This window comes from Neoarius graeffei, chromosome 5 (assembly GCF_027579695.1).
Source record: "Neoarius graeffei isolate fNeoGra1 chromosome 5, fNeoGra1.pri, whole genome shotgun sequence".
NCBI lineage: Eukaryota > Metazoa > Chordata > Actinopteri > Siluriformes > Ariidae > Neoarius > Neoarius graeffei.
The window spans coordinates 27,814,375-27,841,733 of record NC_083573.1 but is presented as its reverse complement, the minus strand read 5'-3'; the positions used below and the strand labels follow the sequence as shown (position 1 = coordinate 27,841,733).

The following is a 27,359-nucleotide window of genomic DNA, read 5'->3' as shown; positions in this document are numbered from 1 at the left end:
TAAGTCTGTTAGTCCTGCACTTGGGAAGGAGCATTCTGTCACTGAACAGGCTCCTCTGGTTGCTGATGACGGTGTGCAGAGGGTGACTGGCATCATCCATGATGTTCAGTAGTTTGTCCATAGTCCTCTTCTCTGCCACCATCACCAGAGAGTCCAGCTTCATGCCGACCACAGATTCGGCCCGCCTGATCAGTTTGTCCAGCCTGGATGTGTCCTTCTTGGATGTGCTGCCCCCCCAGCACACCATGGTGTAAAACAGGACACTGGTGACCATGGACTGATCGAACATCCACAGGAGTTTCCTACAGATGTTAAAGGACCACAGCCTCCTCAGGAAGTATAGCCTGCTCTGTCCCTTCCTGTACAAGTGGTTGGTGTTGCAAGTCCAGTCCAGCTTGCTGTCCAGCCACAGCCTGAGGTAGTTGTAGGAATCTACAGCCTCCACCTCGACTCCCTCAATCAGAACTGGTCGTGACCTTGATCTCGACCTCCCAAAGTCAATGACCAGTTCTTTGGTCTTCGAGGTGTTGAACTGCAGATGGTTCCTTTTGCTCCAAACAGCAAAGTCCCTCACCAGGCTCCTATGCTCCTCCTCTCTGTTGTCCCTGATGCACCGCATGATGGCTATGTCATTGGCAAACTTCTGAATGTGACACAGCTCCGAGTTGTAGCAGAAGTCCGCGGTGTACAGGGTGAAGAGAAGAGGGGCCAGCACCGTGCCCTGGGGTGCTCCAGAGCTGCTAATCACAGTGTCAGACATGATGTTCTTCGGCCTGACATACTGCGGCCTGTCGGTGAGGTAGCTGGAGATCCAGGTGACCACGCAGGGGTCCACACGTATACTGTTCAGTTTGTCTTGAAGCATAAGGGGCTGGATGGTGTTGAAGGCACTCGAGAAGTCCAAGAAGAGGATCCTCACTGTGCCATTTCCCTTATCCAGATGCGAGTGGGTGGGCTCGGTGTAGCAGGTAGAGGATGGCGTCTTCCACACCAACACCTGCCCGGTATGCAAACTGCAGACAGTCCTGGGCATGTTACACCTGGGGTCTGAGGAGGGTGAGGAAGAGCCACTCAAATGTCTTCATCAGATGTGAAGTGAGTGCCACCAGTCGTAAGTCGTTCAGCTCACTGGGCCAGTTCGTCTTGGGAACTGGAACGATGCATGATGTCTTCCAGAGGGTGGGCACTCTCCCCAGCTGCAGGCTGAGGTTGAAGATGCATTGGAGTGGTTCACCCAGTTCAGCAGCGCAGGTCTTCAGTAGTTGGGGACACACCTTGTCTGGGCCTGTTGCTTTCCTGGGGTGAAGCTTCCTCAGTTGACCTCTGACTGCAGTAATAGATAGATAGATAGATAGATAGATAGATAGATAGATAGATAGATAGATAGATAGATAGATAGATAGATAGATAGATGTCACATGGCAAGCTGGAATTACAATGGATTTTTGGAGTGTTAGCATCATTTGATTTATACAACATGCCTACAACTTTAAAGGTGAAAAGTCAAGCCAAGTTTATTTGTATAGCACTTTTAACAATAAACATTGTCGCAAAGCAGCTTTACAGAATTTGAATGACTTAAAATATGAGCTAATTTTATCCCTAATCTATCCCCAATGAGCATGCCTGTGGCAACGGTGGCAAGGAAAAACTCCCTCAGACGACATGAGGAAGAAACCTCGAGAGGAGCCAGACTCAAAAGGGAACCCATCCCCATCTGGCAACAACAGACAACATGACTATAACCTTAACAGTCCCAACATAAAGTCAGCTTCGTTGATGCTCTAAACCCCCCACTGCCGGAAACACGAGCCCAAAACCGTTTACGACAACCATAGTACCAAAGTCAGCAAGTCAACTGCAGTCCCCAGCCACAAAAGCACCACTGAGTACAAGCAGGGACTCTGGCAACTAACTATGACAGCATAACTAAAAAGGGAGAGCCAGAAGGTAACAGAGGCATGAGGGAGCCCTGGGACATAAAGCAGCCAGCCACTACACCGTCAACAAACTCGAATGAGCAAGTGAGTGGGGACTGACAGCATCCATACATCCCAGTTTACCAAAACACTCTATATCTGAGGACCCTCCAGATCTACTGTACACCTTTACCTCATAGACACCATTAACAAAAGGCTTGACGAAACAGATATGTTTTCAGCCTAGCCTTAAACACTGAGACTGTGTCTGATTCCTGAACGCTACTTGGAAGGCTGTTCCATAACTGTGGGGCTTTGTATGAAAAGGCTCTGCCCCCTGATGTAGCCTTCACTATACGAGGTACCAGTAGATAGCCTGCAACTTTTGATCTAAGTAGGCACGGTGGGTCATAGAGGACCAGAAGTTCACTCAGGTACTGTGGTGCGAGACCATTCAGTGCTTTAAATGGCAATAGTACAGTAGTACTTTATAATCAATACGAAATTTGATTGGGAGCCAGTGCAGTGTGCATAAGACAGGGGTGATGTGGTCATATTTTCTAGTTCTAGTAAAGACTCTTGCTGCTGCATTTTGAACTAACTGGAGCTTGTTAATACACTTATTGTAACATCCAGACAGTAAGGCATTACAATAATCCAACCTGGAGGTAACGAAAGCATGAACTAGTTTTTCCACGTCACATTAAATTTCTTATCTTAGCAATATTTCTGAGATGAAAGAAAGCTATCCAGGTAATGTTATCAATGTGAGTTTCGAATGAAAGACTGGGGTCAATAATCATTCCGAGGTCTTTTACTGCTGCACGTGAAGAAACAGAAAGGCCATTCAGAGTTACTATGTAATCAGAAAACTTACTTCTAGCTGCATGTGGTCCTAGTACAAGTACTTCAGTCTTGTCAGAGTTAAGCAGAAGGAAATGAATAAGCATCCAGTGTCTAATGTCCTTCACACATTCCTCAATTCTATTAAGCTGGTATCTCTCATCAGGTTTTGCAGAAACATACAACTGTGTGTTATCAGCATAACAGTGGAAACTAATACAATGTTTATGAATAATATCACCCAGAGGTAACATATATAAAGAAAAAAGCAGTGGACCCAAGACAGAACCTTGTGGAACACCAAACTTTACCTCAGTACATCTAGAAATATCACCATTTATATCAACATACTGATAGTGATCAGTTAAATAAGACCTGAACCAGGAGAGGGCCATTCCCTTAACTCCCACAACATTTTCTAGTCTATCCAGAAGAATGGAATGATCAATGGTATCAAATGCTGCACAATAAAAGCAGCGAGACACAGCCCTGATCAGACGTCAACAGTAGGTCGTTTACTACTTTAACCAGAGCTGTCTCTGTGCTATGATGAGGTCTAAGTCCTGACTGATACATTTCATGGATGTTATTCCTATGTAAATATAAGCATAACTGCTGTGCCACAGCTTTTTCAAGGATCTTGGAGATAAAGGGGAGGTTTGATATTGGCCAATAATTGGACAGCTGACAGGGATCAAGGTCAGGTTTTTTAATCTGGGGTTTGATAGCTGCTAGTTTAAACGATTTAAGTACATAGCCAATCGTAAGAAAAGAATTTATTATTTTTAAAAGCGGTTAAATTACTTCAGGTGTTATCTGTTTGAATAGACATGTAGGTAAGGGATCTAGTACACAAGTTGAGGCTTTTGATGCCAAGATTAATTAAAGTAATTCAGTTTCTTTTAGGGGAGTAAAACATTCTAATTGATGATCTGATACAGTTATATTGTTAACTACAGGGTCCCTTACATTGTCTGACCTTAAATTAGTAGTTTGAATTTTTTGTCGGATATTTTCAATTTTGTCATTAAAAAAATTAATGAAGTCGTTGCTACTACATACTACAGGTGTGCATGTGTCTACAGTGGACTTATTCCTGGTTAATTTTGCTACAGTATTAAATAGGAATCTAGGATTATTTTTGTTATCTTCTATTAGGGAGGAGAGATATGTTGATCTCGCAGCACTAAGAGCTTTTCTATACTTCAGGAAGCTCTCAGCATTCTGTAGGAATGGTGTTCTCAGGGTGATGGGTTTGCGCCACACATGGTATTTCCCATGATGGCCAAAAAGATCAATTTTAGTCTCATTTGACCAGAGAATCTTCTTCTATGTGTTTGGGGAGTCTGCCACATGCTGTTGGGCAAACTCCAAATGTGTTTTCATAAACAATTACTTTTTTCTGGCCACTCTTCCATAAAGCCCCACCCTGTGGAGTGTATGGCATAAAGTGGTCCGATGGACAGATACTCCCATCTCCACTGTGGATCTTTGCAGCTCCTTCAGTGTTATCTTTGGTGTCTTTGTTGCATCTCTGATTAATGCCCTCCTTGCCCGGTCTGTGAGTTTTGGTGGGTGGTCTTCTCTTGTCAGGTTTGTAGTGGTGACATATTCTTTCCATTTTGCTATAATGAATTTAATGGTGCTCCCTGGGATATTCAAAGTTTGGGATTTATTTATTTATTTTAATAACCCAACCCTGATCCATACTTCTCCACAACTTTGTCTCTGACCTGTTTGGAGGCTCCTTGGTTTTCATGTTTCTTGCTTAGTCGTGTTGCAGAGTCAGGGTCCTTCCAGAACAGGTTGATTTATACAGACATCATGTGACAGATCATGTGACACTTTGATTGCACAGGTGGACTTTAATCAACAAATTATGTGACTTATGAAGTGAATTGGTTGGACCAGCTCTTATTTAGGGGTTTCATACGAAAGGGGGTGAATACCTATGCACACTGTAGATTTCTGTTTTTTCACCTTAATTATTGTTTGTTTGTGTCACAATAAAACAACAATTTTCACCTTTAAAGTGAAAATTGTTGTGTAAATCAAATGGTGCTAACCCTAGAACAATCGATTTTAATTCCAGCTTGTAATGTGACAAAACAGGACAAACACCAATGGGGATTAATAATTTTGCAAGACACTGTGTGTGTGTGTGTGTGTGTGTGTGTGTGTGTGTGTGTGTGTGTGTGGTTTGTTTGTTTGTTTGTTTCATCTGACTCTTCAAAAGATCAAAATCATGTTGACAACATTTGTGTCTACCATGTTGTGCCACAAACAGACAAACTGCTAACTTACTTGTTCAATTTCACTAAACAAGTTAGTAACTCGATAGCCAGCTAGACCTAATAAATAAACAAAAAATGTGGAATTAATGTGAATAATAACATTTACATTTCATAATATTAATGTTATATTATTTACAATATTTACCACATAAAACAAATATAATAAGAGCAAGCTATACTACTTGGTAAAACTGTTATGACCACTCCTGCAGCTCTGAGCACTCTGCCAGTCTGATTTAAGTGTGAGGTGTCAGTCATGATCAGTACTGTTTGAGTGATTGGCAGCTGGTTTATGAGGTTCAGTTATCATATGCAGAAACCAGGACATGTGATGATTCAAGAGATGTTCAATAATGATTGAGATGTTTTTTTCTGTGTAAGTCCCTTGATGGCGGCACGGTGGTGTAGTGGTTAGCGCTGTCGCCTCACAGCAAGAAGGTCCAGGTTCGAGCCCCGTGGCCGGCGAGGGCCTTTCTGTGCGGAGTTTGCATGTTCTCCCCGTGCCTGCGTGGGTTTCCTCCGGGTGCTCCGGTTTCCCCCACAGTCCAAAGACATGCAGGTTAGGTTAACTGGTGACTCTAAATTGACCGTAGGTGTGAGTGTGAATGGTTGTCTGTGTCTATGTGTCAGCCCTGTGATGACCTGGCGACTTGTCCAGGGTGTACCCCGCCTTTCGCCCATAGTCAGCTGGGATGGGCTCCAGCTTGCCTGCGACCCGGTAGAAGGATAAAGCGGCTAGAGATAATGAGATGAGATGAGATGAGATGAGTCCCTTGATAATTTGATTCGCTAAAATATGTGACTAAGGTTGATGATGGTGATGATACAGACACATTTCTACATTTATGATAGAAACATTTTATTGCTACAGTTTAATGAAATTTGAGGGGAGGCTGGGCTTCACAAAGTAAATGCCTGTAGTACATTTCCATAAACAGTCATGCAGGGTGGCTTTACAGCTCACAACAAAAGCAAGATATTTTCTATTTTCTAAGAGGACTCATGGTTTCCATATGCCATGGACAAAAATGAAGCTTGAAGATGACCAAAGGACTAAAGGAGCCATGATTAAATAACAACAAAAACTGCTTCATTTCTGCAGTCTCTGATACAGAGTTTCTCAAGGTGAATGTCTCATCTCTCATCTCATTATCTCTAGCCGCTTTATCCTGTTCTACAGGGTCGCAGGCAAGCTGGAGCCTATCCCAGCTGACTACAGGCGAAAGGCGGGGTACACCCTGGACGAGTCGCCAGGTCATCACAGGGCTGACACATAGACAACCATTCACACTCACATTCACACCTACAGTCAATTTAGAGTCACCAGTTAACCTAACCTGCATGTCTCTGGACTGTGGGGGAAACCAGAGCAAACCCATGGGGAGAACATGCAAACTCCACACAGAAAGGCCCTCGCCGGCCACGGGCCTCAAACCCGGACCTTCTTGCTGTGAGGCGACAGCGCTGACCACTACACCACCATGCCGCCCCTGAACAAAATATTTGATAAAGCTAATCTACGGTGAAAGGACTATTCAGGCAAACTTATCAGCTGATCTGCTTTTATGTTGGCCACATCATCATACACATCAGTTTAATTCTGTTCGCAGTACTTTTTCATTATGATAAAATCAACAAAGTCTCTATCTATCTATCTATCTATCTATCTATCTATCTATCTATCTATCTATCTATCTATCTAGTGGCAGCTACAATTATCGACAGTCCATAATTATTGACACCTTTTCAGATTTACCAATAAAAAACAATTTTACAAAGGTGGGTTTCAGTTACAACAGTTATTATTGGTTAATTAATCAACTGGAAGACCCCCCCCTCACCCTTTGATCTTGTTGTCTGATAACACAGCTCGTTACCTGAGATTAATTTTTTTTTTTTAGCACAATCAGCAATTTGAGGAAAACCCAGACGTTATCATCGCAGGTAAGCATGGTGGAAAGATCATGGACATGTTTTATCAAATTCACAGATATTTCCTGATCTTCATGTCGAAACCTACTTTGTTTCTTACTCTTTCATTTGACAGTCGCCATTTTGTATCTAAACGCGCATTTGAGAAGTCACGTGAGATGTCAATAATAGTGATCACTTTCACCAGTGTCCACCATTATCGACACCCTGTGGAATTAAGTGACATTTATAACTGTTGTGTTGATCTTTATGTAACATTGTTGAAGTAGATGAAGTACTTAAAAAAAATAAAATTGCTGTGAGTTATATATATTTTTCTGATTCATAACAGAATGGAATGTTTATAGAGTATTTGGAATCCTATTGTGATAAATAGAATTAGACCAGAATTCAAGTCCTAGCATATAAAAACTTACATGCTTGAAATATTCAGATTTTTCTGTTCCATTCAGAAAATATTTTTGTAGTTTGTTGTAAATATCTACCACATATTACAATATCAGTAGATATTTTATATTTTAGATGTAAAAATATAAAGTTTTGTTTTGAGGAATGACATGCGACCTTTGATCTGGATTTTCATGTGGTTACAATATCAATTGCCTGTTGACATTTATTGGTAAACTACAAAAGTAGAAATTGATACAAACAACAACGAATGATTAACAAAATGTGATTTATGAAAATACTTAGAAAGTAGGTAGAAAGTGGAAGAAAAAGATTTTCTGACACAGGTTATACATTATCAGTTAATTTGTTTACAAACATTAGAATTACTTCCTCATTTATGTAAGCACCAACATCAATATCCATCCATCCATCCATTATTTGTAGCCGTTTATCCTGTACAGGGTCACAGGCAAGCTGGAGCCTATCCCGGCTGACTATGGGCGAGAGGCGGGGGACACCCTGGACAAGTCGCCAGATCATCACAGGGCTGACACACAGGCCAAGTTTACATTAGACCGTATCTGTCTCGTTTTCTTCGCGGATGCACTGTCCGTTTACATTAAAATGCCTGGAAACGCCGGGAAACGGGAATCCGCCAGGGTCCACGTATTCAATCCAGATCGTGTCTGGTCCGGTGCTGTGTAAACATTGAGAATACGCAGATACGCTGTGCTGAGCTCTAGCTGGCATCGTCATTGGACAACGTCACTGTGACATCCACCTTCCTGATTCGCTGGCGTTGGTCATGTGACGCGACTGCTGAAAAACGGCGCGGACTTCCGCCTTGTATCACCTTTCATTAAAGAGTATAAAAGTATGAAAATACTGCAATTACTGATGCAAATACTGCCCATTGTGTAGTTATGATTGTCTTTAGGCTTGCCATCCTTCCACTTGCAAGTGGTAAGTGACGCACATGCCCGACATGCACTGAGATCACACACACAGTGGCTCAGTCCCAAATCACTGCTCGTGCACTCCACTCGCGCGGTCTGTGAGCTGCGCAGGGCCGGAATGCGCACCCTCCAGAGGGCACTCGCTGTTCAGGGCGGAGTGATTTGGAGCGCAGGATGCCTGCGGAGCCGAGCGTATCCGTGTATTGGTGTTGCTGTGTGCACGCAAATCGTGTATTGGCGTTGCTGTGTGCACACTAATCGTTTTAAAAACGTTAATCTGATGATCCGCTGATACGGTCTAATGTAAACCCCACCACAGACACAAACAACCATTCACACTCACATTCACACCTACGGTCAATTTAGAGCCATCAATTAGCCTAACCTGCATGTCTTTGGACTGTGGGGGAAACCGGAGCACCCGGAGGAAACCCATGCAGACACGAGGAGAACATGCAAACTCCGCACAGAAAGGCCCCCGTCAGCCACTGGGCTCAAACCCAGGATCTTCTTGCTGTGAGGCGACAGTGCTAACCACTACACCACCGTGCCGCCCCCAACATCGATATATTTATATAAAAGTTATTTTGTACTAAATATAAGTCTATGTAAAACAAATTTTAAATAAAACTATGTTTTGTTAACTTAATACCACATACCGATTTTTTTTTTAGTATTTTTATAAATAATCATCTGGTTGTCAGTAATTGTGGAACGGTGTCGATAAGTGTGGATAAAGGTGTCGATAATTGTGGAATGGTGTCATGTGATCTGATACACTGAGTAATCAGGAATCAACTCTTTTTTTCAGTGGAAGTTTGAGTAATTATTCATGCACAATTTACATATTGAAAGGCTTTTCTACTTTTGCAATGGCCAAAAGATCGTTAAGGTGTCGATAATTGTAGTCGCCACTCCATATATATGTACACACACGCATACTGGTCATGACAATTTTCTAACCTTTAAACGAGATAAAACCTGGCCAGAAACTAAATGTGTCAACACATTTAACTGTTCGAGTTTATCCAAGTTTATTCACTGGAAGCAAATTGTTTGAAAGGAATTTGAGATTACACTGAGAATCACATTGCAAGAATGTCTAGTACTTCATCACCAAACGGGGGCGCTGTCCTACAACACTTTTAAATCACATTAGATTCATGGGTGGCTGAAAACAGCAGCTGAACAAAAAGCACAGTGTTGTACGAGAGTACATAATTCTGTATTTACTAAAAAGTGTACTGAAGAGAACACAATGTAGCCTACAGAGGACTGTACTGAGGCAACAGAGTGAGTGTAAGGAATATATAACCATCTGCATGACATGGTGGCACATGAATTACTCTTTGCTCTACAATAACAAAATGCAGTGACATAATTAAACCTGATTTAAAAGGAAATCTGAAATGAGAATTAGCTACCTCAATGCTGAATATTTACAGATTTTTTAAGCGCCTTTTTAAAAGTGTCCATAATGTAAAGCAAAGGACAGGTTAAGGAGCATTTTTCTACTCAGCATCTAAACTGCAGTCTCCCTAAAGAACAAACATTTTCTATTTTTTACAGTCATGAGGAAAAGAAAGTACACCCTACTTTAATTCTAAGTTGTTATTCATCATGGCCTAAAGAACAATTATCTGGTCCTCACAATTTCTATAAACAAACAAAGAATCTCAGGTAACAACAGCAACAACAACAGATTAAGTCAACCAAAAATTAAACCAACATTCAGAAACCAGGTGGAATAAAATAAGTACACACTTCCTAATTCCATAAATATTAAGAGACTAATTAACCGCCAGGTGTTATCAACGAAATGCACAAGATTCATTAATCATCAAGAAGTCTGACTATCTCTATTGGTGAAAATTGTACATGTACTCCACTTTTGTCTTACTTTTCTTTGGGTGCAGAAACACTTTATTTATATATATCTCATCTCATTATCTCTAGCCACTTTATCCTGTTCTACAGGGTCGCAGGCAAGCTGGAGCCTATCCCAGCTGACTACAGGCGAAAGGCGGGGTACACCCTGGACAAGTCGCCAAGTCATCACAGGGCTGACACATAGACACAGACAACCATTCACACTCACACCTACGGTCAATTTAGAGTCACCAGTTAACCTAACCTGCATGTCTTTGGACTGTGGGGGAAACCGGAGCACCCGGGGGAAACCCACATGGACACAGGGAGAACATGCAAACTCCGCACAGAAAGGCTCTCTCCAGCCACGGGGCTCGAACCCGGACCTTCTTGCTGTGAGGCAACAGCGCTAACCACTACACCACCATGCCATCATTTATATATATACACCCCCAACACAGACATATAAAACTATAATTTTAGTGATGTGCAGTGAACCAGTGTAGGGCTTGGTAGAGTTTAGCACCTGCTTTCCGCAATGTCAGCCAGCAACAGAAAGACACAGGCGGCCACGTTTGTGTGGACTTGAACCTAACAACAGAGGTGGAAAAACTGGATTGACAAAGTAAAAGTCCTGCTTAGGTTTTCCTTCTGCCTGTGCTCTCAACACAGGTGATTTCACCAATTAGCTCATCAACCTGGCTTAGGGGATGTGGTAATTAGGATCAGCTGGTTCATTGAATTGGCTGGAGCAAAAATGTGGCAGGGTTTTTACTTTCTGCACCCGGGTTTTTCCACCTCTGCCTAACACCACACATACAAATACATAAGAGATCAAATCCAGAGTAAATATTTCAACTGGGCAGACAGTCATGGGAAAAAGGAAGTGCATGCTCCTTCAAGTCTGTGTCCAATTGTAAACAGTCCTTATCCTTGTAGAATGGAGAATTTGAATTACAGATTGTTTGGAGACGGCCTTATAACCCTTCTCATTTTGATCAACAGCAACAATTGCTTCTCTGAAGTCATGGCTGATGTCCTTTCAACTTGGCATGAAGTAGACACACACATGAATGTATATATCCTGGATGGAGTGCGAGCCCATCATAGGGCATCATGCACACAATTTCTCACAGTTTTTCACAACTAGGGACAATTTATCTTAGCCAACTCACCTACTACCATGTTTTTGGGAGATGGGTAGAAACTAGACAACCCAGAGAAAGCTAACATGGATTCAGGGAGAACAGACAGTAACCTGAACTCTGGACTGAACCATGGACAATGAAGCTGCGCCACAGCTGCTTGATTTCCTGCTTTTATTGATGACTTCATTCATTGTTATTTGTAAAGATGCTTATTGTATTTTCTGGAATGTGACCCATTCTGAAGTAATCACACAGCACATCTTTACTCTATGTCTCTCTTTGGTGGGACTGAAAACACACACAGACACAGGCCACTTTAATAGGAACTTGTTCTTGATTCTAAGATTCCTGTTCTTGGCTGCAGGAGTGGAACCCAATGTGCTCTTCTGCTGTTGCATGCCAAGATGCTTTTCTGCTCACCATGGTTGTAAAGAGTTACTATATCCTTCCTGGTAGCTCGAACCAATCTGGCCCTTTTCCTCTGACCTCTCTTATCAACAAGACGTTTCCACCCACAGAACTGTCGCTCACTCAATGTTTTTTGCACCATTCTGTGTAAACTCTAGAGACTGTTGTGTGTGAAAACTCCAGGAGATCAGCAGTTTCTGAAATACTCAAACCAGTCCATTTAGCACCAACACCCATGCCACAGTGAAAGTCACACTTTGAGATCACAATTTTTCCCATTCTGATGTTTGAAGTGAACATTAACTGAAGCTCTTGATTTGTATCTACATGATTTTATACATTGTGCTGCTGTCAAGGGATTGGCTGATTAGAGAACTGCATACAACAGCAGGTGGATGTATGGGTGTTCCTAATAAAATGTCTGGTGTGTGTTTATACACACACACTGCAAGGTTTTTTTTAGGTTTTGAATTTAAATGGGGTCATGTTACATTATCTGTGAGAAAATTGTATTATTGGGTGAATCTGGCATCACACAACCATTTCAAAACTTCATTAAGCATATTTATGAAATCTCATTCTCGTATTTTTAATTGTTTAGAGTGCGATATGCCAGTGATTCAGTGACTTTATGATACTATTGTACTTTGTATTTACAAACAAGTACATTTATGTAATCTAATTACTACTTCATACATGCAGATAGATAAATGCAATTTGTAAATAATAAGAGGTTGTACAAGAATTTAAAATAACCACATGACATTTCTTTTTGGGGTGGCTTGAGCCAAAGGGATTTCGTGTCTCTTTTTATTCACAAGGCTAAATCGCCCTCTCCTGGACACAAAAGCACATCACCATGTGTGTGTGTGCACAGAAACCCCCCACAGGCAGTAACCCAAGCTCAGGATTGTACCAAGGCCCCTGGAGCCTTGGCAGGACAACACCTCTCACTGTTCCACCATCTTTAATGCCATTATTTATTATTTTATTGACTACTGGTTGGGCAGCACGGTGGTGTAGTGGTTAGCGCTGTCGCCTCACAGCAAGAGGGTCCAGGTTCGAGCCCCGTGGCCGACGAGGGCCTTTCTGTGTGGAGTTTGCATGTTCTCCCTGTGTCCGCGTGGGTTTCCTCCGGGTGCTCCGGTTTCCCCCACAGTCCGAAGACATGCAGGTTAGGTTAACTGGTGACTCTAAATTGACCGTAGGTGTGAATGAGAGTGTGAATGGTTGTCTGTGTCTATATGTCAGCCCTGTGATGACCTGGCGACTTGTCCAGGGTGTACCCTGCCTTTCGCCCGTAGTCAGCTGGGATAGGCTCCAGCTTGCCTGCGACCCTGTTGAACAGGATAATGAGATGAGATGAGATGAGATGAGATGACTACTGGTTGCAAATATGTTTACTGTATTTTCTGAAATGTAATCCATTTTGAAGCAATTACTTAGTAAGGCACTATTTCTTCTTTGCTGGGATTGGAATAAAGTCATTTGAAATGCATTTTATTTTATAAACTCATTAAAAAAAGGCTCATAAAGCAAAACTAAACACAAAGAGAAAACAGAAACTATAAAAGCTTTCAAACACCTTCTGCAGTTACTTGTGTTCAGAATATTTGCCTCATGATCTAGGATCAAGTCTTGTATTTCATTGTGCTCTTATTCAGCGACGGGTATAACTAGTAGCAGCCTGTCAGAATATAAAAACTATTTATTTTTTAGCCTTTGTCTCATCTCATGCTACATTCAAATGGGGTCCTTCTTACTGTTTATGAGAAGACTGTATGGGGGGGGATCTTTAAAACAATCTTTGAGACTACAAAAATACATAACTGGGGGGTTTAATTGTAGCACGATAAACTCATGTTAAAACTAATAAATAGTTTTAAAAATGTAGTCTCTTTACACTAAATATGAAATACTAAACACTAAAATATGAAATAATTCCTAATAAAAGGCTGTAAAAGGCTTTCACATGCCATATTTCTTTTCTGGACTGAGCATTATTGAGCCACAGAGATTTATATCACAAGGCAAAATCGCCCTCTACTGGACACAAAATCATACCACCATCTTGCATTTTGGTATTCATTATTAAAAAAAAAAAGTTGCACATATTGCTCATTATTCATGAGTAATTGAATTTTGATTCTAATTGTTCCAGAGTTACATAATCACTTAATTTTGCAATATCAGTGTGAGTTAGAGTGTACCTGTAGTTTGCAGTTATGAGGACACGTGTTTCCATTCATACATTTAAAATATAAGGTAACAAAACTCAAACACAATTGCTAAAATGTGACTAAAATTAACATAACATATATGGGGGGGACGACCCCAAACAAACCAGGAAATAGTAAAACTGTAACTCCTAAAATTGCACTCATCGTTTAAATGTCATTAAAATATTCATGATTTTTAGATCACAAAAAAGATTAAGCCATTTTATTAACATATATTTACTTATTTAAAGCTTAAAACATGATTCTATTTGCAGATCATTTTTATTCTTGAGAGTAAATGCTTAAAATAAGAAAAAAATTCTGCCAATAGAACAAGACAATGTCAAGTTAGAAATTAGTTTTAAAAAAGTATAAGCTTAATAAGCTTATATTTTGCTATAGTCGTCATCTAATCAAGCATAAAAACTATCTAAAAAGAGAAATATTAGTTGCATTGATTGTAATTGAAGATATTCATTTTATCTTTTTTTTTTTGTAGTGTATATGATAAAGTCTCCTGTGGAGAGAATAGCACCACTAAACCTCCTCCTTTAATTAAAAAAAAAAAAAGTAACAGATATAACAGATGATACATAGTGGATGATACTCCATTCCGGTTGGTTTAAATCCAGAGACTGTGATGGATGTTGGAAATCACTGGATGCATGTATAGGATTTAAAAATTTGCACACACTTTGTTTATTGAAGGCAACCAGGTTGACGACTACAATACCCTGATCCTCAGTAAAATCCCACGATGCTATCAATCTTCACATTCTTGCGTGTTTCATCAGGATTTCACAATTTGACATTTTTCCATCAAACTGCTGTTGCTCACGACCAAAGAGTTAATTTTGGTTTCATCAGCCCACAAAACAATTCCATCTGTATTTCCAAATAACACTTGGCAAACTCATGGTGGTATGTTTTGTTCATGTTCTCAAGTACATCTATTGCACAACTCTTCCAAATAGCTTGGTTTCATCAAAATGGCATGTAATAGTTCATTTTTCAAACCCAACAACCCCAAGAAACACAGAGAACTGTAATCTTTTGTTTTGTCTTTGCCTCCCTCACTATTACTCTCACTGTGCAATAGAATCATGGGCGCTCTTCTTGGAAACTTCTCAGTTGTTCCACTTTTAGGACATTTATCATGACCTTGATTGTGCTTAATAGTACTTTAACTGCTTGTGTAGTTTTATTATCCATTATCTGACTGCTGTAGGTCAACAACCATCTGTCCATTTTGTACTGAAAGCTTTCTGGTGGTGCCCTTGGGCATTTTTAAATATGTACTTTTGAGAGATGACAAATGTTTTTATTTTAAATATTCCTTAGAATGAGTCTATAATTTTGCCCCATTTTAATAATTAAAAATAATTAATAATACAAAAAAACCACTCAACAGGAAAAACTACTTACCTTCCCTCTAACCAAACTTATTTTACTTTATTATAATGTGTATTTTGAATGTCAATAATTCTGCAGTCATCTATATGTGAGGCTAAAAATCTGAAAATAGGAATAAAATATTGTAATAGACATATACCTGTACATATGCATAATTTTAACTACCGTAAATTTTTAGAAAGCAAAAACAATTCAAATTAAAAACACAAAGTGTTAAACATTTGATCTTGTAATATTATATCCAAAGTTTGTTTGTATCTAGGAATCTTATTAAATCAATAAAAGTGTTTTCCACATAAATTTATGAAGTTTTATTCTGAGCTTTTATTCCATTTTTTAAATTTCATTCTGTCACCCATGATGGACCGTAGATACGAAAACTCAGAATAAAACTTCATAAATGTATGTGGAAGACAGGTTTTTAATTGATGTATTTTTCTTATTTGTATTACACCTATAACAAACATTATTCCCTTAATACTAAATGAATTGATGTGTAATGGTGTTCATTCTTGCACTACGGTCTTTGAGTGATCAATTATGTATGTATTTTTACTAAATTATACACTTGGAGCTGAATCGGATTCCGGTGATTTGACACCAACACAAATTTAACCAGCTTTATTATTTACTCAGGATCATTTATTTCACAGTACAAAAATGCTTAAACCTGTAATTCTTCACAGAAGACACCAAACTCTTCACTAAAATGTGAAAAACAAACAAAACCAAACCAAAAATTATACACAGAAAAAAAATCATGAGAAATCCAGCACACAAATTTTTTGTCTAAACTGTTTTACACTTTTCATTTCGATGTTTTTGTAACTTTTTTTTTTTAATGTAAATGTACTTGCACCCTTGATTCAATAACTTGATTCGGTATAAAAACTGAACTTTATCAGCATTTCATACAAAGACAAAAGAATAAGCAACCACAAATTTGGTTTGAAGAATATTAGCCTACAAGATACATAAATTTCAAAAAACATTTTAAATGAATTTAAATAGGATGTTACTTTTCAATAAAATAACATTTCCATTGCAAAAGCTGCAATTTCAAAGAAATTTACTGTGGGTCTTCCTTTATGTATTATTTCTATAAAATATGAGCATAGAACATGTTCTGAAATCACTTTGTAATGAATAACAAACATGAAAATGATTAAAATGAGACATTTTCTCTTGGTCTAAACAAACAAACTGAATTTGATACCTGTATAATAATGGAATTGGGTGCCAGTACATACACACAGGATTCTATGAACGCAGAGAAACGGAAATAAAATCAACTGAAGGAAAAAAAAAAAAGAATCTGAATGTGATTACGTGCTGAGGAAACTGTCCAATCATCTTCATAAGCGAGAAGCTTTGCGAGCGGAACTGACCAATCGTTTTCAGGCGTGACTGGTGGTGTGAAACAAACTTCCCAATCGCATTCACTGTTGCTGAGATGAACAGCGAACCGTAGTCCATGGCAATTTCTGGCTGAGCCTGAACAGGAAGCAGTAAAACCTCTTCCTGTTGGTCCAGCTTCTCCTCCTCTCAAGTGTGTTCTGAATGAAAATGACACATTTGTCTCTGCTAGTCCTCAGATACAAATTGGTCTCACGTTAAACGTTTCACCTTGAGTGTAGTGGTGTCTCGCTTTGGCTCCAGTTCATCCGTGGCGGAAAGTGAGCAAAATAAAAAGTCTTCGAGTGTGATCCTGAGAGCTGATGAATGAGCGGAGAGCTTTATTGCTTGCGCTGTGTCCCTGCACTTTTTCTTAGCAGCACAGGTGCTACAGGGACGTCCACTGCTCTCCTCGTCTTCTCCCCTTTGGCTCAGTTCAGTAGTAGTGTACAGTAAGAGAAAAGGGGTGTATGGAGGGAAAGGGGGATAGAAGCTTTTTTTAATGAATAAAGGATTACACAAAAGAAGAGCAGCAGGAAGAGTTCTTTGAAGGTAGATTAGTGCCAGTCGCGTCTAGAATGAAGCGGCACAGAGTGGACAGGGAGAGAGAGGAAATGGAGGGAGAGAGATTAGTGCCACTCCAAATATATGACAGTAGGGTGAGTGAGCAGAGTGAGTGAGTGTGAGAGAGAGAGAGAGAGAGAGAGAGAGAGAGAGTGTGTGTGTGTGTGTGTGTGTGTGTGTGTGTGTGTACAGATAGTGAGTGATCCCACATGACCTGTTGGCATGTCTTAGCTATTAGCTGGGTTGAAGCTTCCAATTATCATAAAAAACAAGAGAGGGAAAAGGAGATGAGAGCGAGGACAGGCAGTGGACTCGTTCTTCCAGGTTGGGCAAAACTGCGGGGAGCTGGAATTTCTGTGAAAAGATATTGTACTTCTTGTTTTACTCATTTATACATGAGTAGAAGAAGAGAGGTTATTAAAACAATTCATAACATCTCCAGGGCCTCATCAGGCCTCATCAAATAATCACAATATTGTCACTCCTGTCAAATCAACAAGCTTCATACAGCAGCTTACCTCCTTTATTTACAGTTGTTGCTTCTGAAAAATATTGAAAGAGAGAGAGAAGTAGTGTGAGGGGGAGGGGGGAAGTGTAAGCACTTTCACTATTTTGGGGTAAAAACCCTGAAGATCATCTATGAAGGCAAAAAAGAGCAGCGGGAAAAAAAAATGCATGGGAAGAAAGATTTGCCATTACTCACACAGAAATGTCATGAAAAATTACGAACGGCTGTGCAACCCCAAAATACATCCCCGCTTCTTTTAAAGGTCGCATCCCGAAAAGGATGGCAAGAAAGCAAGAAAGCGATGGGAGAAGATTAAGCGTGCTGGAGGACCATGGAGAGACCTGGAAGAGAGAAAAGCCTCGGAAACTAAGATCGAGTGAGACAGAGGAGAGATGTGTGAGGAAAAAGCAGAGGGTAATAACAGTTGGGAATGGAGGGATGAATGAAAGGACAGAAGGAGAGATGATTTGGAGAGACAAGGAAAGATACTTGAGTCCAAATGTTATTCTCTCAGCAAGTGGGACACTGACAGAATGACTGAGGGAATGAATGAAGGAGCAAGCACAGAAAAAAAAAATGCAAATACAGCTTTCAGGATATGACTGACTGACTTTGACAATGAATGAACAGCTGAATGAAAAAAAGCACAGAAAAGGAATGTATATACAGTGTCTTGCATGTATTCATCCCCCTTGGTGTTTGTCCTGTTTTGTTGCATTACAAGCTGGAATTAAAATGGATTTTGGGGGGTTAGCACCATTTGACTTACACAACATGCCTACCACTTTAAAGGTAAAAATTGTTTTATTATGACACAAACAATAGTTAAGATGAAAAAACAAATCTGGAGTGTGCCTAGGTATTCACCACCCAAAGTCAATACTTTGTAGAGTCACCTTTTGCTGTAATTACAGTTGCAAGTCTCTTGGGGTATGTCTCTATTAGCTTAGCACATCTGACCACTGGGATTTTTGCCCATTTCTCAAGGCAAAACTGCTCCAGCTCCTTCAAGTTAGTTGGGATGTGTTGGTGGACAACAATCTTCAAGTTACGCCACAGATTCTCAGTTGGATTGAGGTCTAGGCTTTGACTAGGCCATTCCAAGACATTTTAAATGTTTCCCTTTAAACCACTCCAGTGTAGCTTTAGCAGTATGTTTAGGGTCATTGTCCTGCTGGAACGTGAACCTTCTTTTTTTTTTTAACAACTTTATTGGGCTACTTACAAAAAATTACATCAATAAGAAATTAACATTTACAAAAATATAAGCAATAATAAAGAAAAAAAACAAAAACTAAAATTAAAGTTAGCCCAAAAGGGTGAGCACGAACGGGAACAAGTCCCATGCTGGGTGCAACCCTTAGCCTTACAAAAGCAGTAAAATTATATAAAAATTCAATTAATATGTCTAAAACTAGTTACAACCTGTGACCTTCATCCCAGTCTCAAAACTCTGGCTGACTCAAACAGGTTTTCCTCCAGAATTGCCCTGTATTTAGTGCCATCCATCTTTCCTTCAGTCCCGACCGGCTTTCCTGTCCCTGCAGATGAACAATATCCCCACAGCATGATGCTGCCACCACCATGCTTCACTGTAGGAATGGTGTTCTCAGGGTGTTGGGTTTGCACCACACATGGCATTTCCCATGATGGCCAAAAAGATCAATTTTAGTCTCATTTGATCAGAGAATCTTCATCCTTGTGTTTGGGGAGTCTGCCACATGCTGTTGGGCAAACTCCAAATGCGTTTTCTTAAGCAATGGCTTTTTCTGACCACTCTTCCATAAAGCCCCACTCTGTGGAGTGCATGCCTTAAAGTGGTCCGATGGACAGATACTCCCATCTCCTCTGCGGATCTTTGCAGCTCCTTCAATGTTATCTTTGATGTATTTGTTGCATCTCTGGTTTATGCACTCCCTGCCCAGTCTGTGAGTTTTAGTGGGTGGCCTTCTCTTGTCAGGTTTGCAGTGGTGCCATAATCTTTCCATTTTGCTATAATGGATTTAATGGTGCTCCCTGGGATATTCAAAGTTTAGAATATTTTTTATAACCCAACGCTGATCTATACTTCTCCACAACTTTGTGTCTGACATGTTTTCATGTTGCTTGCTTATTAGCGTTGCAGAGTCAGGGTCCTTCCAGAACAGGTTGATTTACTATATACAGGCATCATGTGACACTTTGATTGCACACAGGTGGATCTTCAGCAACTAATTGTGTGACTTATGAAGTGAATTGGTTGGACCAGCTCTTATTTAGGGGTTTCATATGAAAGGGGGTGAATACCGATGCACACTCCAGAAGAAGAAGAAACCTTTGTCACATGCACACTTCAAGCACAGTGAAATTCATCCTCGGCATTTAACCCATCTGTAGCAGTGAACACATGTGCGCACACACACCCAGAGCAGTGGGCAGCTACACTAGAGTGCCCGGGGAGCAGTCAGGGGTCAGGTACCTTGCTCAAGGGCACTTCAGCCCAAGGCCACCCCACGTTAACCTAACTGCATGTCTTTGGACTGTGGGGGAAACCGGAGCACCTGGAGGAAAGCCACACAGACCACAGGGAGAACGTGCAAATTCCACACAGAAAGGCCCTCGCTGGCCACTGGGTTCAAACCCAGAACCTTCTTGCTGTGAGGCAACCGTGCTAACCACTACACCACCATGCCCCCCAATTTCTGTTTTTTCATCTTAATTATTGTTTGTGTCACAATAAAACAAAAATGTGTACCTTGAAAGTGGTAAGCATGTTGCGTAAATCAAATGGCGCTAACCCTCCAAAAATCCATTTTAATTTCGGCTTGTAATGCGACAAAACACCAAGGGGGATGAATACTTTTGCAAGAGACAGGATGTGACTTGCACTACGTTCACACTGCAGGCTGAAGTGACTCAAATCCGATTTTTTCGCCCATACAGTGGTGCTTGAAAGTTTGTGAACCCTTTAGAGTTTTCAATATTTCTGCATAAATATAACCTAAAACATCATCAGAATTTCACACAAGTCCTAAAAGTACATAAAGAGAACCCAGTTAAACAAATGAGACAAAAATATTATACTTGGTAATTTATTTATTGAGGAAAATTATCCAATATTACATATCTGTGAGTGGCAAAAGTATGTGAACCTCTAGGATTAGCAGTTAATTTGAAGGTGAAATTAGAGTCAGGTGTTTTCAGTCAATGGGATGACAATCAAGTGTGAGTGGGCACCCTGTTTTATTTAAAGAACAGGGATCTATCAAAGTCTGATCTTCACAACACATGTTTGTGGAAGTGTATCATGGCACGAACAAAGGAGGTTTCTGAGGACCTCAGAAAAAAAGCGTTGTTGATGCTCATCAGGCTGGAAAAGGTTATAAAACCATCTCTAAAGAGTTTGGACTCCACCAATCCACAGTCAGACAGACAGATTGTGTACAAATGGAGGAAATTCAAGACCATTGTTACCCTCCCCAGGAGTGGTCGGCCAACAAAGATCACTCCAGGAGCGAGGCGTGTATTAGTCGACAAGGTCACAAAGGACCCCAGGGTAACTTCTAAGCAACTGAAGGCCTCTCTCACATTGACTAATGTTAATGTTCATGAGTCCACCATCAGGAGAACACTGAACAACAATGGTGTGCATGGCAGGGTTGCAAGGAGAAAGCCACTGCTCTCCAAAAAGAACATTGCTGCTCATCTGCAGTTTGCTAAAGATCACGTGGACAAGCCAGAAGGCTATTGGAAAAATGTTTTGTGGACGGATGAGACCAAAATAGAACATTTTGGTTTAAATGAGAAGCGCTATGTTTGGAGAAAGGAAAACACTGCATTCCAGCATAAGAACCTTATCCCATCTGTGAAACATGGTGGTGGTAATATCATGGTTTGGGCCTGATTTGCTGCATCTGGGCCAGGACAGCTTGCCATCATTGATGGAACAATGAATTTTGAATTATACCAGCCAATTCTAAAGGAAAATGTCAGGACATCTGTCCATGAACTGAATCTCAAGAGAAGGTGGGTCATGCAGCAAGACAACGACCCTAATCACACAAGTTGTTTTACCAAAGAATGGTTAAAGAAGAATAAAGTTAATGTTTTGGAATGGCCAGGTCAAAGTCCTGACCTTAATCCAATGGAAATGTTGTGGAAAGGCCTGAAGCGAGCAGTTCATGTGAGGAAACCCACCAACATCCCAGAGTTGAAGCTGTTCTGTACAGAGGAATGGGCTAAAATTCCTCCAAGCTGGTGTGCAGGACTGAGCAACAGTTACCGCAAACATTTAGTTGCAGTTATTGCTGCACAAGGGGGTCACACCAGATACTGAAAGCAAAGGTTCACATACTTTTGCCACTCACAGATATGTAATATTGGATCATTTTCCTCGATAAATAAATGACCAAGTATAATATTTTTGTCTCATTTGTTTAACTGGGTTCTCTTTACTTTTAGGACTTGTGTGAAAATCTGATAATGTTTTAGGTCATATTTATGCAGAAATATAGAAAATTCTAAAGGGTTCACAAACTTTCAAGTACCATTGTATGTGACCTGTATCCAATCTTTTATTGACAATATGAACGACACAGATCTGATTTTTTCAAATCCGACCCAGGCCGTTTGGATATGTGGTCCTAATTCCGATTCCTATCCGATCTTTTCATATGCGACTTCAGTCTGAACCGCCAGGTCGCATTCATCCGACTTACACGTCATCAACAAGCCACAAACGTCACTATTCTGCGCTGAAGTAGGCGGCGGGTCTCTCAAAAAAAGTTACAACAACATGGCGCATGACATCAATGCGACTCCGCACCCACACGTTCCTTTGAACGGAGGTTGCAGTCACTACCCCACAGAACACCTGAGCCAAAACCCTTGCCCTCTTCCTTCTCAACCTCCTCCTTAACATCAGGCTATTGTGCATGTTCTGGCTCCGTCGCAACAACAACTGCATCATCACCAGGTACTCCATGCTGGCTACTGTCATACACAGGAAACTTTAGGTTACTTCCGTAAACACTGGCCATGCTCACTGCGTGTGACGTCGTCATATCCTGCAATGCGCATGCGGAACACTTTTAGATCGCTTTTCGTTCATACTGAGGATCACATACAAGTCCCATATATTTGTTAATGTGAACGACCTCACAAAAAAATCGGATTTCACAAAAAAAATCGGAATTGAGCATTAAGCCTTGCAGTTTGAATGTAGTGCAAATGGCTGGATTAATGACGTACTGACTGACACACACACACACACACACACACACACACACACACAGTGGTGCTTGAAAGTTTGTGAACCCTTTAGAATTTTCTATATTTCTGCATAAATATGACCCAAAACATCATCAGATTTTCACACAAGTCCTAAAAGTACATAAAGAGAACCCAGTCAAACAAATGAGACAAAAATATTATACTTGGTCATTTATTTATTGAGGAAAATGATCCAATATTACATATCTGTGAGTGGCAAAAGTATGTGAACCTCTAGGATTAGCAGTTCATTTGAAGGTGAAATTAGAGTCAGGTGTTTTCAATCAGTGGGATGACAATCAGGTGTGAGTGGGCACCCCGTTTTATTTAAAGAACAGGGATCCATCAAAGTCTGATCTTCACAATACATGTTTGTGGAAGTGTATCATGGCACGAACAAAGGAGATTTCTGAGGACCTCAGAAAAAAGTGCTGTTGATGCTCATCAGGCTGGAAAAGGTGACAAAACCATCTCTAAAGAATCTGGACTCCACCAATCCACAGTCAGACAGATTGTGTACAAATGGAGGAAATTCAAGACCATTGTTACCCTTCCCAGGAGTGGTCGACCAACAAAGATCACTCCAAGAGCAAGGCGTGTAATAGTTGGCGAGGTCACAAAGGATGCCAGGGTAACTTCTAAGCAACTGAAGGCCTCTCTCACATTGGCTAATGTTAATGTTCATGAGTCCACCATCAGGAGAACACTGAACAACAATGGTGTGCATGGCAGGGTTGCAAGGAGAAAGCCACTGCTCTCCAAAAAGAACATTGCTGCTCGTCTGCAGTTTGCTAAAGATCACATGGACAAGCCAGAAGGCTACTGGAAAAATGTTTTGTGGATGGATGAGACCAAATAGAACTTTCTGGTTTAAATGAAAAGCGTTATGTTTGGAGAAAGGAAAACACTGCATTCCAGCATAAGACCCTTATCCCATCTGTGAAACATGGTGGTGGTAGTATCATGGTTTGAGCCTGTTTTGCTGCATCTGGGCCAGGACAGCTTGCCATCATTGATGGAACAATGAATTCTGAATTAGACCAGCTAATTCTAAAGGAAAATGTCAGGACATCTGTCCATGAACTGAATCGCAAGAGAAGGTGGGTCATGCAGTCAGACAACAACCCTAAGCACCCAAGTCATTCTACCAAAGGATGTTTAAAGAAGAATAAAGTTAATGTTTTGGAATGGCCAAGTCAAAGTCCTGACCTTAATCCAATCGAAATGTTGTGGAAGGACCTGAAGCGAGCAGTTCATATGAGGAAACCCACCAACATCCCAGAGTTGAAGCTGTTCTGTACGGAGGAACGGGCTAAAATTCCTCCAAGCCGGTGTGCAGGACTGGTCAACAGTTACCGCAAACGTTTAGTTGCAGTTATTGCTGTACAAGGGGATCACACCAGATACTGAAAGCAAAGGTTCACATACTTTTGCCACTCACAGATATGTAATATTGGATCATTTTCCTCAACAAATAAATGACCAAGTATAATATTTTTGTCTCATTTGTTTCACTGGGTTCTCTTTATCTACTTTTAGGACTTGTGTGAAAATCTGATGTTTTAGGTCATATTTATGCAGAAATATAGAAAATTCTAAAGGGTTCACAAACTTTCAAGCAGCACTGTATATCGGGCGGCACGGTGGTGTAGTGGTTAGCGCTGTCGCCTCACAGCAAGAAGGTCCGGGTTTGAGCCTCATGGCCGGCGAGGGTCTTTCTGTGTGGAGTTTGCATGTTCTCCCCGTGTCCACGTGGGTTTCCTCTGGGTGCTTCGGTTTCCCCCACAGTCCAAAGACATGCAGGTTAGGTTAACTGGTGACTCTAAATTGACCGTAGGTGTGAATGTGAGTCTGAATGGTTGTCTATGTGTCAGCCCTGTGATGACTTGGCGGCTTGTCCAGGGTGTACCCCGCCTTTTGCCCATAGTCAGCTGGGATAATAATAATAATAATAATAATTTAAATTTATATAGCGCCTTTCAAAAAACCCCAAGGACGCGTTGCAATTATAGACAAGGAAAGACAAAATAAACAAATAAAAAATATAATAAAAAATAAATAAATTAAAAATAAAAAGTAAAAAGTCCACCAAGTAGGGGTCAGGATGTAATTCCCGTGGTGTAGCAGCCACAGTCCCACCAAAAGGCGCACGAAAACAAGTCCCACATCTCCAGCACCGCCGCTGTGACGCCGTCAGCAACATCGCTCGAACACCATGCCATGGACCCACAAAGCGAGCAGAGAAGCTCCGCCACGCATAGCGCTGGTATGTCCCAAACCGCCTGCACAGCCGCCACGACACCACCGAGCAACATCGCTCAGAACATTACGCCAAGCGTTAAAGCGCAGAGCGCTGGACAACCACGATGTAAAATGAGCAACGAGCTCACTGCAGTCCATAGCTGGGAGCGCAGGCATCACTCACAGTGAACCAAGGCCTGGAGGGAACCAACGCCCAAAACTAGGTCCGGAGCTACACCACAACTGGCGGAGAAAAACACTCAAACAAACATCAAACTACACAAACACACAGAAAAAAAAATAGAAAAAGAAATAAAATAAAAAAGCTCTGGTGAGAAGCGGCAGCCAGAACGCGCACGACGTACTCTCAACCGGAAATGGAAACGAGAAAAAAATAAATAAATAAAAATATGGATAGGCTCCAGCTTGCCTGCGACCCTGTAGAACAGGATAAAGCGGCTAGAGATAAGGAGATGATATATAGTGTGTTTTACACACACACACACACACACACACTGGTACTTGAAAGTTTGTGAACCCTTTAGAATTTTCTATATTTCTGCATAAATATGACCTAAAACGTCATCAGATTTTCACACAAGTCCTAAAAGTAGATAAAGAGAACCCAGTTAAACAAATGAGACAAAAATATTATACTTGGTCATTTATTTATTGAGGAAAATTATCCAATATTACATATCTGTGAGTGACAAAAGTATGTGAACCTCTAGGATTAACAGTTAAGTTGAAGGTGAAATTAGAGTCAGGTGTCGGATGACAATCCGGTGTGAATGGACACCCCGTTTTATTTAAAGAACAGGGATCTATCAAAGTCTGATCTTCACAACACATGTTGTTGGAAGTGTATCATGGCACGAACAAAGGAGATTTCTGAGGACCTCAGAAAGACTTGTTGATGCTCATCCGGCTGGAAAAGGTTACAAAACCATCTCTAAAGAGTTTGGACTCCACCAATCCACAGTGAGACAGATTGTGTACAAATGGAGGAAATTCAGGACCATTATTACCCTCCCCAGGAACGGTCGACCAACAAAGATCACTCCAAGAGTAAGGCGTGCAATAGTTGGCGAGGTAACAAAGGACCCCAGGGTAACTTCTAAGCAACTGAAGGCCTCTCTCACATTGGCTCCACATACATATTCATATTATATGAATTAACTCACTCATACTGACAGAACTCATTAAAATGTTCATGAGTCCACCATCAGGAGAACATTGAACAACAATGGTGTGCATGGCAGGGTTGCAAGGAGAAAGCCACTACTCTCCAAAAAGAACATTGCTGCTCATCTGCAGTTTGCTAAAGATCACGTGGACAAGCCAGAAGGCTATTGGAAAAATGCTTTGTGGACGGATGAGACCAAAATAGAATTTTTGGTTTAAATGAAAACCATTATGTTTGGAGAAAGGAAAACACTGCATTCCAGCATAAGAACCTTATCCCATCTGTGAAACATGGTGGTGGTAGTATCACGGTTTGGATCTGTTTTGCTGCATCTGGGCCAGGACAGCTTGCCGTCATTGATGGAAGAATGAATTCTGAATTATACCGGCGAATTTGAAAGGAAAATGTCAGGACATCTGTTCATAAACTGAATCTCAAGAGAAGGTGGGTCATGCAGCAAGACAATGACCCTAAGCACACAAGTCATTCTACAAGAATGGTTAAAGAAGAATAAAGTTAAATGTTTTGGAATGGCCAAGTCAAAGTCCTGACCTTAATCCAATCAAAATGTTGTGGAAGGACCTGAAGCCAGCAGTTCATGTGAGGAAACCCACCAACATCCTAGAGTTGAAGCTGTTCTGTACAGAGGAACGGGCTAAAATTCTTCCAAGCCGGTGTGCAGGACTGATCAACAGTTACCGCAAACGTTTAGTTGCAGTTATTGCTGCACAAGGGGGTCACACCAGATACTCAAAGCAAAGGTTAACATACTTTTGTCACTCACAGATATGTAATATTGGATAATTTTCCTCAATAAATAAATT

At 40.8% G+C, this 27,359-nt stretch overlaps 1 protein-coding gene across 2 annotated transcripts in view; it reads right to left on the bottom strand.

The window, feature by feature from the left end:
* Window positions 1-15,997: 15,997 nt before the first annotated feature.
* The window catches only part of si:dkey-246i14.3 (ephrin A4), an 83,649-nt gene continuing 72,287 nt past the window's right edge, over window positions 15,998-27,359 (bottom strand). Inside the window, exons 4-5 of one of the 2 annotated variants that reach the window (XM_060921456.1) lie at window positions 17,869-17,892; window positions 15,998-17,704 (exon numbers count right to left, since the gene is read on the bottom strand). In XM_060921456.1, coding sequence (XP_060777439.1) covers window positions 17,610-17,704; window positions 17,869-17,892 — 119 coding nt within the window. In that variant the 3' untranslated portion in view covers window positions 15,998-17,609. The remainder of the gene's footprint in view (window positions 17,705-17,868; window positions 17,893-27,359) is intronic. The other variant, XM_060921457.1, reaches the window with a different exon arrangement.